This window comes from Haliotis cracherodii, unplaced genomic scaffold (assembly GCF_022045235.1).
Source record: "Haliotis cracherodii isolate W230 unplaced genomic scaffold, xgHalCrac1.p SCAF_1, whole genome shotgun sequence".
NCBI classification, from domain to species: Eukaryota; Metazoa; Mollusca; class Gastropoda; order Lepetellida; family Haliotidae; genus Haliotis; species Haliotis cracherodii.
The window spans coordinates 61,020,277-61,040,377 of NW_027266264.1; the positions used below are offsets into that span (position 1 = coordinate 61,020,277).

Genomic DNA, 20,101 nt, shown 5'->3' on the forward strand with positions numbered 1-20,101 from the left:
TCTGCATGCTGTAAGGAGGACGTGTTTCCTGTTATGACATACAGCGGTATGCTGTATTGGGGATGTGCTTCCTGTTATTACCCACGTCTGTGTGCTGCTGTATGGAGGGCGTACTCCATTTTGTCACCTTCAGCTGTATGTTGTATTGATGAGGTGCTTCCTGTTAACACAAATGACTCTATGCTGTCTGGAGGTTGTATTATATTATTGCTAACCCACATTCACTGTGGCCGAAGCGGAACCCTGGCGCTGTTTGGAGATCACCAGAGCACACTGACATGTAAATGTGTCATATAACACACGTCGACTCATTACCTACGGCGATTAAGCCATGGTAAATGCCACATTAGTAACACTCTCGGGGCTACAAAACATAATTGTGTGCTCGCGTGTAAACCAATAACCTCATGCCACTGAATAGTAGTACCACTCCATATATAAGGACCGCTCCACATGTAGTACCACTTCTTGTACCAGTTTATTCATAGTACTGCCATAATAGTACAGTTCCATGTAGAACACCATTCGATATATAGTGCCAGTTCATATACAGCATCAAACAAAACGTTTTACATATTGCAACTTCAAATATGGCATTGCTCAATATATGTCGGCATTGCATATATAGTAAGACTTTGTATGCAGTGCCACTTTTTATAGCACCGTTTCATATAACATACCAGCCACGTGATCAACCACGCCAGAAGAAAAACATATTTTGGCCTAAGATATTTACTTAACACCTTCCTGTTGCAGGTGCTACGGTTTAAGATTGACCCTGAATCGGATCAGCGTTAAGGCCCATAAGTGTTGCGTTGATACCCCATTATGGCACTGTGGCATTAATCGACAGATATACACTGACCTGAGTGGGGAACATTGTCAATGCATATTGCATATGGAAATCTTGTAAATTCAACAATTTGAACATAATTCCAATTAGTGATGTCATTGAACCTGTATTTGTGTAATTTGTAATAACGGTAGCGTTATAGTTACCATTTGCAGGGAGACCGAGGTCTGCCATAAACTGCCCAAGGACAACAACATATGGTCGGCAGCTGTGACCACAGATCGTCAGCATCTGATGACGCCACTATAAGTTCGGATATCACTGTGTTTATGTCTGCCTTCAAGTTGCAAGGGTAAAGAATTCAATGTTGCACTTCGCCATGGTACTCAACCCCGTATCTACAATCTGTCGGGTATTTCCAAACCTAAATCAGTGTCGTTTTCTTCTAAATGTGTGTGTGTGGGGTGGGGGGTGGGGGTGGGGTGGGGGGGGGTGGGGTGTGGGTGTGGGTGTGGGTGTGTGGGTGTGTGGGGGGGGCGTTGGGGTAACCTAGTCGCTTGTCTTGCCGATAACCTGGGTTCGATTTCCCATATGGGTGCCATGTGTGAAGCCCATTTCTGGTGTCCCCCATCATAATATTGCTGAAATTGTGCTAAAAGCGGCGTAAAGCCTACTCACTCGCTCACTCACTCACCCTTTAAATATGGACACTCACTCATCGACCCATAGTATATGCAGTAGATCTACAATGATTGTTTCTGCCGAGTAATAGTGGTAGCTGAATTTATAGAGTGACCACCATTTGGCATGGTGTACGACTGTACTGTGGCGGGGCATGGTCTACTGTGGTCAGGTAGATTACAGTGGTGCTGTGTGTCCTGTAGTCATGTGGTGTATTATCTACTAACCGCCAAAGGAAACGCGAATACCACACATGCTGGTTAATATATGAAGACTTACTCATATTCAAGTGATATTAGACTGGTTCGAACCACAAACGAACATACTGCTGTTATGTTGTGTGAACCGATGCTCATGAACGCATCACATGTGATGTCATACATGTAGATCCATGACTCGAGATAAATCTTTTACAAGGATTACAATAGTAGTTTGTAAAGTTTAGAAATCAATTGCAGCATATCGTGATCAGAATAAATTCACTCTGTGATAACACTTGACTGATTGTTAGTTTTGTCATCAATTGGTACAGATTGGAAACATCTCTTCTTATCATGCATACATCTCTATATGTTTTTATGGTTCGCTTTCTTTTCGCGCAGAGTATAGTTCTGTTGTGTGTTGTAGTGTAGTGAACTGTTCACAATGCAGTACATTTGAATTAATTAGATCATAACAATCGTAAAATGTGGTTCCATTTTAGGTATCTAGTTAGTTTTTTTAAACATACATGGGATTTACACTCGATGAGTGATTCTGGAAAACGTACAAACATGTATGCGGTTATCGGTCGCTGTTCTGTATGATGTATTCTAAAGCATATTGCCTTGATCCGATCTTAACTATGTTTATTCATATATATCACTCCTTGTTCCAAAGAAGATCCAAAGAAACTAAAAAATATTATAACAAATGAGTAGAATATTCCTTGATAACGGTGTAACAATCTGCATCTCTAAGTGTAATAAACAAAAAGTTGTACGTTTTCGTATTTACTCACGAGCTTCTCAAATGTTAATCATACAACAACCAGTTAAATACTGTGAACAGTCAGACGCAGTTGATATAATCATTGATAATAGTCCTGACCGATTTGTGTATCTATCAAGGGAATGCATCGAGAAAATAACCCCTATTTATTATCAATATTAGCTCTTTGTTTTCCAATTTATGTTTTCGTGTTCCTATACTTGAACAATGTTTGTTTTACAATCAATCAGTTGGTTGTCATAATATATCACATGTACACTCAGCACGAACTGAGCTCAGCATGTCTGCTTAGCTGTTGAGAAGGAAACAAGGAAAAAACACTTCATTGTTCTATGAAATTGAAAATGCATGATATTGATTCTGTTTAATATATTGGTTAAGCGGAAATTGTCGCTGATGCAGTCATCCTAAAAACTCAGTCAGCCCTTTAACACCTTGAATTTTTTGGAAGTACTGACGGTGTGTTCTCACTGTGCCGGCAGCTACTGTTTAGGGTAATTTAGCTAATCTGCTCTTTAACAATAGAAGGATTAAAATGGGGACTGTCGTAACCGGGAAGTTCAGGTTCATTAGAAATTTCTTAAATTTATTGATTTCAGACATACAATAATGTACAACCCAACAAGATGGGAAACGGCGTCTCCACACTGTACTATTACAGAATTTGTCCCAGAAACCAGGCACATTTTTAGACGATCGAGTTCGTTCGTATTGACATTCATGTAGATGTGATGGCCATTGATTGAAACAAGCAACTAATACGCATCGTGTGGTTTAAAATATATACAATATCTACATGTAGCATAGCTCTAAACTGAAGCCATATTATGCTTACATCTATTCTACCATAACAGCATTAAATACGAACTCTTTGGTGTTCGCGAAAATAATGAGTGAAGTGGCAGGGTTTAAAATCAGTATTTTGAATAAGATGTCGACCTTAATTAAGGAACACCAACAAGCTATGCATTGTATCTAGTCAAACACGATTTATACACCAATGTGCTTTACACGCATATAGTAGACGTGCGACAATAATATTTGAATCCGCTACCTCACAGAGCGACGTTGCACTTCAATTCAACCATCACAGGAACACCAAATGTATTTTGATACCCCGTCATTTGATGTCCTATTTTAGTATTTGGGACACAACCCCTAGCATATATTCTGACCATTGAAATTAAGAAACGAAAATTGAAAATAAATCAGTCACTGTTGAAAGATAGAAACTATATATGCGTAAATTTTATAAATACAAACAAGTCAGGATTAGATGAAGATAGATATTTCGGGTCAGGAAATAAATAAAAATCAATGACCGATTGTTATGGCAATCATAAATTTAACGAATATATTACTCTGCAACTTTGACAATAGGGCCATGGTACTGTAGCTCATCTGGATGCGAGCAGAAGACGTTTACAGAGCCAACAAAGCATTTTGAGAGAACGTAAGAGCAGATAAGTCTGTGCAGTCGCCATTAATAGTGTTTTCTAAATAGCTGCTTTTGTGGCCATATTTAAATCGGATTTGGGAACAAGCGTGTGATGTTTTCTGAGGAGCAGACGTTTACAGAGCCTAGAGTTTAGGAGCATATAACAATATAAGAATATATAGCATCACACAAAACGGGAAAAAAGTGTTAAGCCACACTACTTACTCCAGATATACCAAATTTCAATACATTTGAAACACAAATAGGTGGGTAATGACCACAGATTTTATTACATGGCTGCTGTACTTGGGCTGGCTATATTGATAATTGGATTCGAACCTATTAAACAAATTCAGGGGCCATCATTGGCGAGATGATTTGAAGTTTCATCTTCATTGATCCAATTGTTGATGATGGTTTTAGTGCGAAGAAATGCATTTGAAAGAATTTTTAAGCTTGCTCAATGTTCAAACTGCAAAAGTCAAATAATGGTCAAATTAAGGTCAAAATTCAAAATATCGCGAAAAGCGGAACGTATGTGTTGAGTACCACTACTGACTACACATGCATTAAATTTCATTACATTTTGAAAAGGAAATGAGAACGATCAATAGGAAGCATAAGCTTTCAGTATGGTCAAATCTAAGTCAAATGATTTAAATCGAAAAGAAAATTGGATACACACACACACATACTAAATATCTTTTTGTGTAAAGTACTGGTGTGAGAATGACTGCAAAATGGACATAATAGCTTTAAATGCGTCTTTTTTAGCAACCTCAGGTGTCATCATTGCTGGGGAATAACTGTGTTTAGATTGAGCTTCATCGGACCAGTACTCTCTGAGGAGATGATGTTTACAGACGATGCAAACGACGGACGCCTTAAAAGCAGGCCATGACATTAGCTTATTTGACTTTCTTGAAATAATACTTTTGAACAAATCAATCACAAAACTACAAACGAGTGAGTGAGTTATATCGTCACATCGGCACTATTTCACGCGCACACACACACACACACATGTACACAGGCTCACACACACACACACACACACACACACACACACACTCTCTCTCTCTCTCTCTCTCTCTCTCTCTCTCTCTCTCTCTCTCTCAAAACAAACAAACAAACAAACAATTGACCATTGGGACTTATCTAAAAAACGAGTGATGGGTCAGTAATAAAAATGAAAATGAAACTATTACTAGAAACTAAACATATCATCAAAGACTTTTGAAGAATTTATTTTCGGTGCTTGAGCTACAACGTTTACGTGAGAATATACTCGTTCATGAAGACATTTGGACAGTATTAGGAATAATGACACGTTAGAAACGCCTAGAATGGCTTCTGACAGAATTTCCGAAAGGAACTTTTGCCGACGAAATTAACGTACACGTGCTAATATTATACATGCAGATAAGAAAGGAGCCTGTAACCATTAGATGCACAGGGGAGGTAAAAAGATCAATACATTGAAATATATTAAATATCAGAACTACTCATCCTGATTTCAATTACGAATAATTATATTTTTAATTGTAAGGAGGACGTGCTTCCTGTTATCACCAACAGCTGTTGTAATTGTTTTTGATTTGGACAAAGTATACAAAAGTGGGTAACGTTTATAGCAACAGTAAACACTATTGGTAAGTGGAACAATCGTCATATATATTCATGCTCTGTACCGAATAGGAATACGATGTTACCAAACATCAAAGCATCATGAATATGTAGGTGTTAATTAGACTGCTAAAATTACATATGTAGACAAATGGACAACTGTTTCTTGATTGTGAGTATTCATCTTATCATGGATTCCACGACCAGTGCTTACGTAGAACATTATTTCGAATATACCAATATAATAGCTATTGACCTACGTCAATCTGTGGTGACAACCACATTCAAACCGTCTGCCTATATACGCATAACAGGAAGTCTAAAGTATGTTTAAAGAATACCATTACTACATACTTACACAATGATTTATCGATACATTTCACAGTGCACTTCCGGGCTTTTTATACCATGTAATACCTTCAACCTGAAGAATTACAAATAAGTAAGAAGAATACTTTTTCATACTTAATTTTGAGTACAAGAAATGGGAAAATCGAACATGGGAAAAATACACAAAAACAATTGTAAGCTATGGACGAGAACATCTGGACAACTAACTTCATTGCTCTATGAGGGCAAATGCATTTATCATCCATTGTGACTTTTCTTGTCACAGTGTCATGTCTTGCCCAAACAGAAATAATCACTTAGACATCAATCAAAATATTAGTCTCCATGAACACACTATTTACATTCCCAATCCTTTCTTATAATTATGGAAAGGGTTTTAACGTTTCATTTTCGAACTTATACAAATGATATTCTGGTGTAACGGCTGACATTAAACTTCACTTTGATGATGGTACACACAAGTAAGTTTCTTTACATAGGAGCGAACGATGCTGCCCTGGGTTTGGTGCGTCACTCTTCACGTGGGTTCCATTGAATTTTTCTAGTATGATTACATTTGTGTCAGATGACAGTTGGTGATATATTCAATAATCATTAAGGTGTAAACAATTAACAATTAACATAAATAAAATTATCATATAATGTATAGATTTCCCGACAGGATAAAGACAAATGTTGTGTCCGTTGGGATCATATATGGATAATGATGCGAAAGTGAAAGGTCAAGGTAGGTACTATTATTCAGCGTTTACAAACAAACATGGCGTTACTGTTATTCATCGGGGAATGAACTATCGGGAATCTGGAAGAACTGCTGGGATCATTGTTATCATTATCAAAACAATAGTACTGGTCTCAGATACTGAAAATCAGTGTCTAACTGGGACGTAGCTGAGGTATTTTACAAGTTATGACAACTTTGGAGATATAAATTGCGAAACAATTTAGTGAACACACCAGCCTAGCGGGATCAGTTTCCATATCTGTTCCACCTTTTCGGCTTGGTACCTTTTCCCCAATTTTAAACAGTTGGTTTTGGCCGAAAGATGTCCGAATTGTTAGCTTGTTTCATTCTGTCGCTGTGTGTACACCTGACGCTTCACTTGCTAGCGTTATGACAGTAGGGGCGGTCGGGTAGCCTAGTGGTTAAAGCGTTCGCTCGTCACTCCGAAGACCCGGGTTGGAATCCCGACATGGGTACAATGTGTGAAGCCCATTTCTGGTGTCCCCCGCCGTGATATTGCTGGAATATTGCTAAAAGCGGCGTAAAACCAAACTCACTCACTCACTTATGACAGTAATAGGCAGGCTCTTAACAAACTTGACGTCTCATAGACTAGGGTAAGAGTGGCTTTACGTTGATAAAGTGCACTCACAACATACAAAAACTCTAACGGGCGGACCTGTGTAAATGCCGTGAAAGGCAAGTAGAAACAATATGTGAAGGCCTCGAAAGGTTTCAGTTGGAACTATATTGACTCTTGTCACTGTCCGACTGACAAATCACCGATCTTCTCACGTAATATATATTAATGCGCACATTCAAGGAAAACGTGTTTAGGTATTGTATGTGAGAGGGTTTTTCGACGACAGATTTAAGAATGACATTATATCAAGGCTAGCTGAATACAACGTATATTCCTAATACAGGGTATTTACCATCCTGAAATATATTTTGCTTTGCACGGCTTTATATATCGAATTCGCATATAAAGGGACGTGGATGCCAACAGTGGACGTCGTTGAACCCAGACACACTTCTCTCCAGACACCTCCCCCATCCTTGCCCACATTCAGCGTTAGGTTGATTCGGCATCCATCTGAAGTAGGTTACATTGTCTCCATTCGAGTACTTCCAGCCGCCTTCCACATAGCACATGCCATCGACGAGAGCTGAAATTATGAGTGAATTATGTCGTTTATTTTAGCTTTCTCCAATAAAATATGACATCTTACACTAAATAATAATTTGTTACTTACTTTTTTATCTGATTTCTTGTTATACACAAAACCAATCAAATATGCCACTTTTTCTAAATAAAATAACATCCTACGCTGTAATGATGCGCCAAGACACCTAAACATATGGACTCTAACAAGGCAAGACAGAATATCGTTGAAAGACAATAGACGTCTGGATTCGACCCGTGAAGATTCCGCTTGCCGTAAAAGGTGACTATGCTTGTCGTAAAAGGCGACTAACGGGATCGGGTGGTCAGGCTCGCTGACTTGGTTGATGCATGTCATCGATCCCAATTGTGTGGATCGATGCACATGATATTAATCACTGGATTGTCTGGTCCAGACTCGATTATTTACAGACCGCCATCATCTAGCTGGAATATTGCTGAGTGCGGCGTTAAACAACAAACCAACCAATCAACGACGTCTGGATTTAAACGTGGAACTGACGTGATTTCACAGGTCATTTCATATAGGACGAATATTTAAAGACTGTAACGTTATTTTCACTCTTTCACTGGTTTCACTTTCATGGTTACACGACGTATACTTTAACTGAGTGTATCGTTTGTCGGATTCGGGTGCGAGGTAGAACTATAGGATATTCAATTCAATCCTCATATTACTGACAAGTTTACTGCGAACGGGAGAGTTATTTCAGAGCAGTGATACATGTGATGATTCGCGGCCTCCACATCCAATTGGACACACTTGTGTATTTAGATACCAAACGTGTATTACGAACGAAGATCTTAAAGAGCATTATACAAGTTTTGAAGAGGGTTACAGTATTGAAGGCCTTTCAAAATGTTTTATGGAAGACATATGGAGGACATTTCCAAATATGACGAATACGTGCTATTTAAGATCCAACAGAAGGCGATTCGAGGCCTTCTTTTACCTGCCTTGCTTCTAATCCATTTGCAGAGTGCTGTTTTGGTATCTATTACGAAACACCGAGAACCTACCAGCTTACAACACTATTCTGGATTCCTCAACGGAGACAGGTCTCATTCAAGGCGTGCAACATGACACCATTCGAAACATCCATAGGTGCACTAACATTCATGACAGGGCATGTTACTCATTTCAGCTACTTATTCCACCCATTGTATTACCTTTTTTATTCTATACCTAAAACTGTGTTTAAATATAATTTATTGATTATTTATTGATTTCATGTGTTCATTTACTGATTTCACAATTTATTTATATACAAACCGACATTAATCTCTGAGTTTCAATTTGGAAATCACTTCGTAACAATAGCCAGTACGTTATAATACAGCATCTATCATCTTGGACCCTTCTCCTGTCTTGGTCAATAAGTGACAAACATACACATATTGCAATTATCAAATCATATTTCAGGACAGGTTCCTAAGCTGTTGGGGACAGCTTCAATGTTTGGTGTCTACATTCCACGTCTTTTAACGTACAATCGAGCATGCATTTCATCGAAGTATTTTAACGCATTGTTGACCAAATGATGTCAGTTGCAATTACCTATATTCACTTCTACCGTATGTTTTTCAGGTGAACAATTGGCTTGCCTTTGCATATGATTGTGACAAGTGCCACCGGTGGGGCAAGATGCGCTGACCTTTTCACGAACACCTGGTATCTTCTATATGTGGTAGTTATTCATAAACCCACGTGTAAGACACAGTCAGAATCGTTGAAGAGTGAGAAACGAGACGATAAAACAATGATGACGGTATCGTATTGATGTCGTAAATCTACACAAATAAAGAATGTCACAAATTTTAGTGAATTGATAATTATTCATCAGTGCAGTACAGTCATGCCTCGTTTAAACGGACACTTGCGTCATTTCACAATTCGTCCGTATAAACGAATTTCCGTGTAACTGAAACCAGCTTCTTTCTGGAAGAGTTACTTCCCTTCAATTATGCAACTCATGAAAAAATTCCTTATACATATTGTTTTTATTAATTTCGGCGAAATCGTGTGTGAAGCGATCGGAAGATCGCACAACTCATCGTTATTAACAGCAACCACGGTCAGAATACCGCTATTGACGCTTTGAAACGAACTTTAGTTGACAGAGAATGGATACATATATCATAAATGACATACTTTGACTCGTTAAAAGTCATATTTGTTTTTGTTTAACGATTCTATGTCAACATGAAATTCTTCTTTGTATATGGTAACATATTTTATATCATCTTTGACTCATCAATGCAGTGACTCAGCAAGTGACAAATACAAAATTATAATATTGAAAATTATGATATCAATATCAGATAATCTTATATAGCAGGATACAAAACATTCCTGGAAAGAAAATCTAGGTATTGGACTAGTACTTCCGGAAACAAAGTATGAAAAATGTTTTTTTAGGTTTTATGTGACTGCTTACTTTTTTGGTGTGGCCAAACCACAGACACAAATTCATCCTTTGCACTTGAAGTGATTCTGATAAGATGACCTCCATCGGAGTTACAGTTTCTGTGAGCTTGTATCTGTGTGTCAGTACCACCGTGTATTTTGAAACATACATTCACCGTGGAATTAAAATCATATCCAAGATGACTTGGACAACCATATCCCTCTGAAAAAAGAAAATTCTTTATTACGGCTATGGCAACTCGAAATAGGTACGTCTAAATGGAATTGTTGTGGCCAAAACAAAACATGTGTATCAATCATACTCTCATCTTTTTTAGTCTTCAGCAACCCATGCTTGCCGTGAAAGGCGACTATGCTTGTCGTAAGAGGCGACTAACGAGATCGGGTAGTCAGGCTCGCGGACTTGGTTGATACGTGTCGTCGATCCCAATGGCGTGGATCGATACTCATGATATTAATCACTGGATTGTCTGGTCCAGACTCGATTATTTACAGACCGCTGTCATATAGCTGGACTATTGCTGAATGCGGCGTTAAACAGCTAACAAACCGACCAACCAACTCATCTTTTTTTCCACAAGGAAACATTACAATTTTTTGAAGCAAATAGTTACACAAACGAGGTGACACTCGTACGGTTTGGAGCAATGCTCTGAAACTCAATTCATGCGGACGCTACGGGCATATATAAGTACGTGTACATGTTCTTAGTATATGTGACATGGATACACACTTAGAACAGACAAATGTCATACATCAAGTTTGTCGAAGCCTATTATACAAGATGTCTCAAGATAAGACAGCATATATATTCATATATACTTGTTAAAGCCCCGCCCTGATTATGCATAGCCCGCAAGGTGGCGGTATTTTATTTTCGAACAGTGACTGTGTCGAGAAGGGCTTTTCTAAGAACCGTACGTAAAAAAATCACCAAAGACCATCAAACATGATAAACCTTGGATACCACAGATAGCTTCATATATAGATAGACCGCCTCCGTGGTCTAGTGGTACAGCGTCCGCCCGGAGAGCGGAAGGTCCGGGGTTCGATCCCCGGCCGCGTCATACCAAAAGACGTTAAAAGATGGTACTTGTTGTTACCCTGTCTGGCGCTCGGCATTAAGGGGCTAAAACAAGGACTGGTCGGCTCGGAGTCAGTTTACTGTGTCTGAGTGGGGTATTCATGTTAAACTGTGGCATGGTATCTCAGTGGGCTAGCACTATAAATCGGCATCAGTCTGGACTAGTACAAGCAGCCACACAAACACACACACGTACATGCACGTCGCTATATAAGTGCAATAATCTGGGACGCGACGTTAAACCCAATTTCACCTTACCTCATATATAGATACATACATTTAAGTCAATTAATGTTTTGTAGTTTTATCATTAACCATCGAATCGGTCGTGTTTGAGCGTCTGCCTCCTTTATTTTGGGTGGAGCTTTTATGGGGATTCCTTATAAATAGCAAAGCACATGGCCGTGTGGATATGTGACACATTCGATGCATTTGTATGGGCTCAATATCCAGATATGAGTCGATACATTTTCTCTAACTGTAACATAAAAAATTGAATCGGTCGCGTTTGAGCGACTGTATCAATCATAGTGGGCGGAGCTTATTTAGGGTTGCGCTGAAAATAGCGAAGCACATGTGGACATGTGACACATTCGTTGCTTTTTATGGTCATATTGTATTGTGTTGTATATATTTACGGATGAACAACAGCACAACAACAATTTCGGTAAATGTAACAGTAACGATACATTAATACGACATAGACGTTAGTTCCATACGTTTTAGCGACAAGATTCTTTCAGTTCAATCCTAAAATGACAGGTAGCCTAATTATTTAGTTTTGCATTCAATAGTTATCAGATTATATTTTTAAAACTTAAATTTTTACACAGATTTTTCAAGTGTTTAGAAAGAGGCCTAATTTGGAACACCAGAAGTTGCATCAATATATTTTAGCTTGACAACAATCTATGAATATATCACGTGTATCAACATAACAATGCATATAACCAACTGATAAAAAAGTAGATATTTTGACATTTTGACTAGATGTTTTGACCTACAATAGGCTTAACTAGACATAATATTGTACTTACAACAAACGAAAATCCCATACACATATTCCAAGACAATTTTAATTGTGGATTTATGTCCCATGTATTTTTTTATATCCGTTTCTTCAAGTCTAAATATCTAGGACCTCTCAATAATAATAATATTAATAATTTGTCTCATGATCCTTTTGTGAAGCATGCCAAGACTCATGATGAAAACAAGGCATTCCACAGTTTTCTAAAACGAGCCAAGGATGTGGGACATAATCCCCAATGTCGGTGTTGATTTTGTTGATGGTTCTGTACTGCTGGACGGTACAAAAATGAGTGTCAACCAAGTGAAGTGCCATATCAAGTCGGCCTTGACTCAGTTTTCCAAGGAGAGGCTATCAGAACGACCACTGCATCGAATTTATGTGCAGTGTGTTGAGAAGATCAGCAATCCTGCAGAATCCTTCGCTTGGATGAAGTCGTCTGGCCTGAAAAGTGCAACAGCAGGCTTTCTGTTTGCTGCTCAGAACCAGTCATTTCCCACTCGAAACAGTCAATGTGTGATTTTGCATCAAAATGTAAATATGAAATGTAGATTATGTAATGAATTTAATGAGACTGTCCAACACATTGTCAGGTGATGCCCAGCTTTGGCACAAACACAGGATCTTAAACGACATGATGGAGTGACTCGATCATTTTATTACCGTCTTCGCCATGCTTGTGAATTTGACACAGAGGTCCACCCATGGTACGACCCGGAATATGTCATGGGAAATGATAAATCCAAAATTCTTTGGAATAGGCCCATTTACAGCCTCAGACGTATCCAGGCCAAGAAACCTGATGTTGTCCTTTTTGATAAGTCCAATGAAATCATTTATATCATTAAATTTTCTGTCCCTTTTGACAGTAATGTGATTGACAAGATTGAGGACAAACATGGCAAATATGCAGACCTCGCTTTCGAAATGTCACGTTTGCATCCCAAGTACCAAGTTGTCCGATTCCCCATTGTTCTCGGTGCCTTAGGTTTGGTACATGTACCTCCCAATCTGTTGACTGACATCGGGGGAGTACCCCAGGAATACAGCCCTTCTGAAAATCTGGGTAATACAGAAGGCTGCAGTGTTGGGGAGTCTTCATATTCTCCGAAATGTTCTGGGTGGGTTTGACTATCCAATATCCAATAGAAATCTCTGCATAAAGCAGAGTCGATTGTACAATTCCGACTGTATCATGAGCATGTGTTTAAGAATCACTATCAAATAGTGATGATACCAGGTGTTCGCGAAAAGGTGAGCGTATCCTGCCCCACCGGTGGCACCCGCCACACACCCATGAAAAGGCAAGTCAATTGTTCACCAGAAAAAGCATGGGAACATATGGTACATGTCAAAATGGGGAATTGCATCGGACATCATTTTTGTCACTGATGCGTCAAATTTGGAAATGTCCTCCAAATGTCAAACATAAACCTTTTTGAGAGCTTTGCTGAGGCCTTGACTGTTGTAACCTTGATTAAACAACTTCGGAGCAAGAGTCGTATGACACTCTTTGAAATCCTGGTAGAAAAAGCATGCTCGATTGTATCTCAGAAGTTGCGAAATGTAAACACCAAAGGCTGGAGCTGCTGGAATATTGCTCGACATGAATGGAAAGTTGAAGTCATCCCCCTTGTCATACAATCTTGTGGAGTGTGTTTTGTGACTCTGAATCTTTATGCAGAGATCTAAATATGAAACAGATGAGGCGGTCTCACTGGTTTCCTTTATTTCCAGTTCAGGTGGGTAAATCAGTGGAAGTGAATTGGCTATTTGATTGTTATTTAACGATATCAGATCATCGATATACCTGAAGCTTAAGTTAAACTTCTCGAACAAATTAAGCGTCACACGAAAATGTGTTGTTGCTCATATTGAAGACAAGCGAGCAAGCGACATTTGTGGTCAGCTTTACTCCAATTCGGAGAGATCGGAGATCGCGTAGTCGGAAAGAAGGCAAACAAAAAGTTTTAGGAAGTAATTAGAAGAAATCCGCAATACAATCCAAAAATACCACGCACAGCATGTTTTCATAATAGTATTCACGAAACCAATTCTTTACTAAAAAATGCAAATTAATTAATTCATCCCGAGTTCATAACCCTGATCACGTGTGTGAGTGTGTGTGTCGAAGGAATCTTGTGGCGAATGAAGCTGTGTGTATTACATTGTTGAAATTAATTGATCAGGAAGATTGTAGAGACACTGACATTATGAAAGATGCGCGTCATGGATGGAGAAAAAATTGAATCTGAGAGTAACTTTGTTGCTTTGACCTGCGAGACCAAAACATGTGTTCATGCCGAAGTAATTACAAGAGAGGATGGTCCCTGTAGCCAGCGACCTGAATAATCTTGATGAAACTAATGTTGAAATCCATGTTCACGTACATGACAGAATTCGTGTGAACACTTATATATCTGAACCACGTTTCGACGTACGTTTCGATGTATGTAAGACTGTGCGTGTTTTATCTGAGTTTCCCATCTCCATTCCGACGTGAAATAATATAACGTTTTCGTATCACAATTTTTCCGGCCGCTGTGGAAAATTATGCACCGATCTGATATAAACAAAATTACTAAAACACCATTGTACCGTCATAAACCAAACCGGTCAACTTTATATTTCTTCAGCTGTTTATTACAGTTTCGTTTCCGAAGAAAAACGGCTCGATTACCGTCATAAATTAATTTATTGACTCGTACCAAGTGTTTTTAATTATTTTTCTAAATGTCATTGTCATTGTTTTTGTTAAATTTCATATTTCATCTCGCGTCCGCTCGCTTGTAAACCTACCGCAAATGCCCCTTCCTTAATCAAAATTCCAAAATGGACTAATGGACTCAACATCGTAAGAAATTATAGACCCTCTTTTTCTAAATTTACAAGGGTTCATTTTCCATAATGCGCACACATCTCACACGAATGAGTCATGCATTGTCATCAAAGCTATCTGACATGTTTTTATTAACGGTTTATGAAGCTACAAACTGTCCAAAATGTTTTTTTATGCACAAACACTGCCCTGTCCTTTGTACGGAAGCGTAGTAGGGCCACGGTGAATTTTTTTCATTTTCATTGTAACTGTCTCTCTGCATATGCGGATTGATTTATACCTTCAGTAAAAATCTCTCATAAATATGTCAGTTTCTCTTGAATACACAATGTCACTCGCCTAATAGAAAGTTGTATCTAATTACAGAGTCGGCCTAATTTACAGGTGAGTCTACAATACGTGCTCTCGTTCAATTGCAATCTGCTACACCACGCGTGCATAAACAGTTATGCAGGTGTTGCTGTCAGCAAATGCCTAGCCTGCATATATATTTTTGTAGATACATGTATTACATATTTTCGTTAATTGTGGATATATTAGGCACAAAGACACAAGTTAATGAAAGATCAATTGGTACCTTGATATACAAAAAGAACGAATCTTGTTTTTCTCCGCGTTCCATATATGTATCATTGTATAATGGTTCATCATATTACATGTATGTTTGGAGGCCATATCAAAGGCGTACCCAAGCAGACATAGGCAGTGTCATCCGTTTCGCGTGCACTACCACAACATTCCCCCACTCTGTCAGTAAAAGTTATGTAATCGGTACACAAATAACTTTGATGCGGTGTCAGTGTGGAAGTTGTTTGAATCATTGGCCACAGAAATCCGTAAAGTATAGTAACATTCTAGAAGGCCACTGCTGTTCATATATCCTCGTAATGCACGCAACTCTCGTCGACAACGGCTGTCAATCTGTCTGCTTCAACAACCATACAATCATCCCTGTCACCACTGTCGTTTAACTGTCTTTTTCAAAATATTAATTGTAAAAACTTCGTTTGCAGGCTGACGTATGTCGTTTTCAGTCCTCTTATTTGAAAAAAAAATCAGTAAGTAAGATACCTGGACGATCAACTGGATGTTACATTCCTCATGTCAGCTAGCGGTCCTGTTTGTGAACATATGCACTAAACGTAAGATTTAAAGACTATCAAAATCATTTTTGAGACCGTACAGACACTAAATACAAATAGAGTATGTTTTAGCATCATCTGTTGTGTTTTGGATGATAGTTAAGATCTGAAATTTTATAACGTTAGATTAGGAAGGGGGAACATTAATGTGTTTTATGATACACGAGATTTGGGAACACTGTCATGAGCAATAAGGTTAAGCAACATAAGCATGCATAAAAGAGTATAGATGATTCATCTAATCATACATTTTGCAATTCTTACCCAATCGAATGATTGGTACCAAACATTCTAGCAGAGAGTTATCTTTTAATTTTTTTATTATATACATGTATTGTTAATTGTAGTAGATACTTACATCACTGTATCTCTAAACGCAGAACTGATAACATCAAAACATGTTATTAGTGCACAGAGAATTGTTACATATCATTTCCTGTACATTCCTGCTTGAATAAAGCGCCTAGATGTATGCTGTAATCGGTGAAAGTACTGTGTGTCAAACATGTACAGTCTCAGCTGGCTCAAATCTCCCATCAAGTCAGGTCTATCTTTCAAGCATTATTTAATTTCCGAAGACATTTTGAATGAACGGAATTAAAATGAAATTCGTTTTATAATCATATTTAACAAACCTACGTGTATTTTGCCAAATTCAAATACTTATAGCCCGGCCCGTTCTACATTTCATTCCAGTGGACATGGGCCATTCAGCTCGATCGCGGTGGTCCTATACGACGTTAAAGTGAATACATTTTGTACATGTATGCATAGATAACTCTTAACTGCATAATGCATTTTCATGATAATCAGTTAGTCCCGTTCCTAATTCTAATGAGCACATTAAAAATCTTCAAGACGACAGACACAATTCTTCTGTGTACAATGCATTATCAGTTCAATCTATTGTACTTAAAATTTGAAGTCATTTGTTTCAAGGAGTACTGTAATGGTGTGGTATTATGAATGAAATTAGAATATAAATTGTGAAAAACAGTCACCATATGGGATGTACATGTATAACTTGTCTTCCAACACCACGCTTGTGTCGACGCCCTGGGGTCATAAAACTAATTGGTCCCATAAAAGGGGATACTCCGCACTGGCTCCGCGGGGTGTATGCGTAGCTACGCAGACATTTCACAAACATTCTGCGTAGTCCCCGCGCAGCTAAGCCAAGTTTTACAAACATTCTGCGAAGTCCCCGCGTAGCTACGAAAACGTTTTACAAACATTCTGAGGAAATTTTGCAAAATATTGTAAAAGACTTTTGCGTTGTAGTGTATGTGCATTAAAGGACATTGTAGCTATGTAGCCATATTGCGTTCCAGACATAATCCTTCTTTGACTAATTAACTAATAGTGAACGATTTAGTGGCAGTAGCAGCAGCGAAAGTAACTATAACAACTATACGTTCAATGCTTTGCTGACTGACTACAATGTGTGAATATACCAATTGGATTGACCACTGTTCGTTACATTGTACGAAGTGAGGTAAGGTTCAAGAGTTGAATGTCTATGGTCGTGTGTGTGTGTGTGTGCGTGTGTGTGTGTGTGGGGGGGGGGGGGGGGGGTGGGGGGGTGGCGAGAGTGCTTGTATTAGTTGGTCTTATAATGCTCGCCCACTGAGATACCATAAACCCTTTCCATATTCATAAGAAATTCAGAGACGATTATACTATTCCGACTATATCATGAGCATAATTGTTGAGTTAAAATCTGAAAGCAGTTCAATACAGTTATTGGATGGGTTAACACAAGAAACTTGAATGGCCTGCGCTGAAGTGGATCCACTCGCCATATGTTACTAATTATCTGACTAACAGGATCGGGTGGTCAGGCTCGCTGACTTGGTTGATGCATGTCATCCTATCCCAATTACGTGGATCGATGCTCATGGTGTCAATCACTGGATTGTCTAGTCCATATTCAATTATTTACAGACCGCTGTCATATAGCTGGAATATGGAGTGCGGCGTCAAACAACAAATACACACACATACTAATCACCTCATTACGTCACTGGGGGGGGGGGGGGGGGGGGGGGTCTTCCTGCAACCGAACGAGTCAATGCTGGCAATATAAAGCAGTGATACATGTATAACCCGAACCATTTAATTGAATGCTATTTTTTGCCAATATGGATAATCTTCCATTTACCAATGATCGAACATTTAGGAATATATGAAACATAGGATATATCTAAACCTTGTCATCACAATTTCAAGGGTAATGAAATCTGTGTCTTCTTGGAACACCACTTACGATTATTTCACACGTTAGACAATATATGAAAAGGATGACCATATTTACACATCCCTGTCATATATGTTCATAGTCACCTGGATGCTCTTGCATTTCATGACCTGCGTAATAAATGTAAATGTGGCGGCCAAATGTTAATTACATTTCAAACGTTGGTCACATGGACCTCAGATGACACGTTCATTTTCTGTTTTGTCCCCCAAATATCGACCGGAAGGATGGTTTCTGAACTAACAGGATCGGGACAAACGAGGTTTCGCTGTTTTGAAGCAATATCAGGACGGGGACATCGGAAATTAGCTTCACACAACAAATCAATGTGTAATTTAGGATTCTCTTTATGATTGGTCAATCAGATGTGTCAAATCACAATAACCATCTGTGATTGATCGGCAGCCATTTTCCTATGCATCGAAATGTAAGCTATCGATAAATCCATGCATTCACACACAAGGTCTTCGTGTGAAAAGGCGTGTTAATTTTGAGGTATCTTATATAATTATGGACATGGTTTCAACGCTTGTTTTTGTCAAACGCAAACCACGAAATTGTTTAACCTTATGATTGCTAAGACGAAATAAGTTCACTTACCCCTGTCCGTATTGTAGATGTCGAGGTCGGTATTGAGGTCACTTCCCCAGAAGGGAACCTCAAGCCTGCCTGGGTAGGCGTAGCACTGTTTGTTGTACCTGTCGTAAATCAGGGAGACACACTCCTGGTTTTTCAGACAGGAGTTGAAGCAGTCAAGCACATTCTCCACACTTCCTGGCGGGGCTATGTCCGAGGGGAGGAAGTGCAGCAGAGACAGATGCAGCTGAAGTCTCACGAGCGCCATGAAGCAATATGAGGCTGTTTGGACAAACGTGGCAGGCTTTTAGTTTCAGGGGAAATATGTCAGCTCATAATACGTGTTTTCCAAAACGCATTCCCTTCCAACTGAATACTGCGTACTATAGGGTTTCGCGAATTGTTTAATCTCTAAAGCGATGATCTTTTATGTTATTATCTCTCCCATACAAAAAGAATGGACTCGATTTCCAATGTTCAATTTCCTGTTCTTTTAACCGTTTATAGTGATCCTCCCTCCCATCACGCATAAATAAAAAAAAGAAACTAAACAAAGGCAACCTGCTTATGTTTGTCTTAAGTCAGCCTTCTGCCGTGTTTGCAATGTTCGACCAAATACTAAAGACTTGGCTCAAACATCCATGTTGATAAGAATTAGCTGTTTCCAGCTGAGTAGATTGACATATATTCTAATCGATTAAGCATCTTAACGTTCATACTAACACAATTCAATATATGTGGAGCGTTTTTATGTTGGTCAATTTAGCATATATAATTGGTAATGTTACTTGTTTCTACCAACAACATAGTTAATAAAGTTAAACATGCTCAGTTCAATTACTACCTCTGTTCAACCTCAATTCCAATACCTATCTCTATATAATTTAGCCTATATTATTTGGTACTTAATGTACACTCCAGATCTCATGACAGTCAAGCATAATTACATGTATGAA

General features: G+C 38.7%; 1 protein-coding gene across 1 annotated transcript; it reads right to left on the bottom strand.

Moving 5' to 3' along the window:
* Positions 1 to 7,569: 7,569 nt before the first annotated feature.
* Positions 7,570 to 19,413, bottom strand: LOC139466744 (regenerating islet-derived protein 3-beta-like). The gene is made up of 3 exons (XM_071248410.1): positions 19,170 to 19,413; positions 10,228 to 10,419; positions 7,570 to 7,772 (listed from the first exon to the last, which is right to left on the bottom strand). Exons 1-3 carry the CDS (start codon positions 19,411 to 19,413, stop codon positions 7,570 to 7,572), a joined length of 639 nt encoding a protein of 212 aa, XP_071104511.1.
* Positions 19,414 to 20,101: the final 688 nt, after the last annotated feature.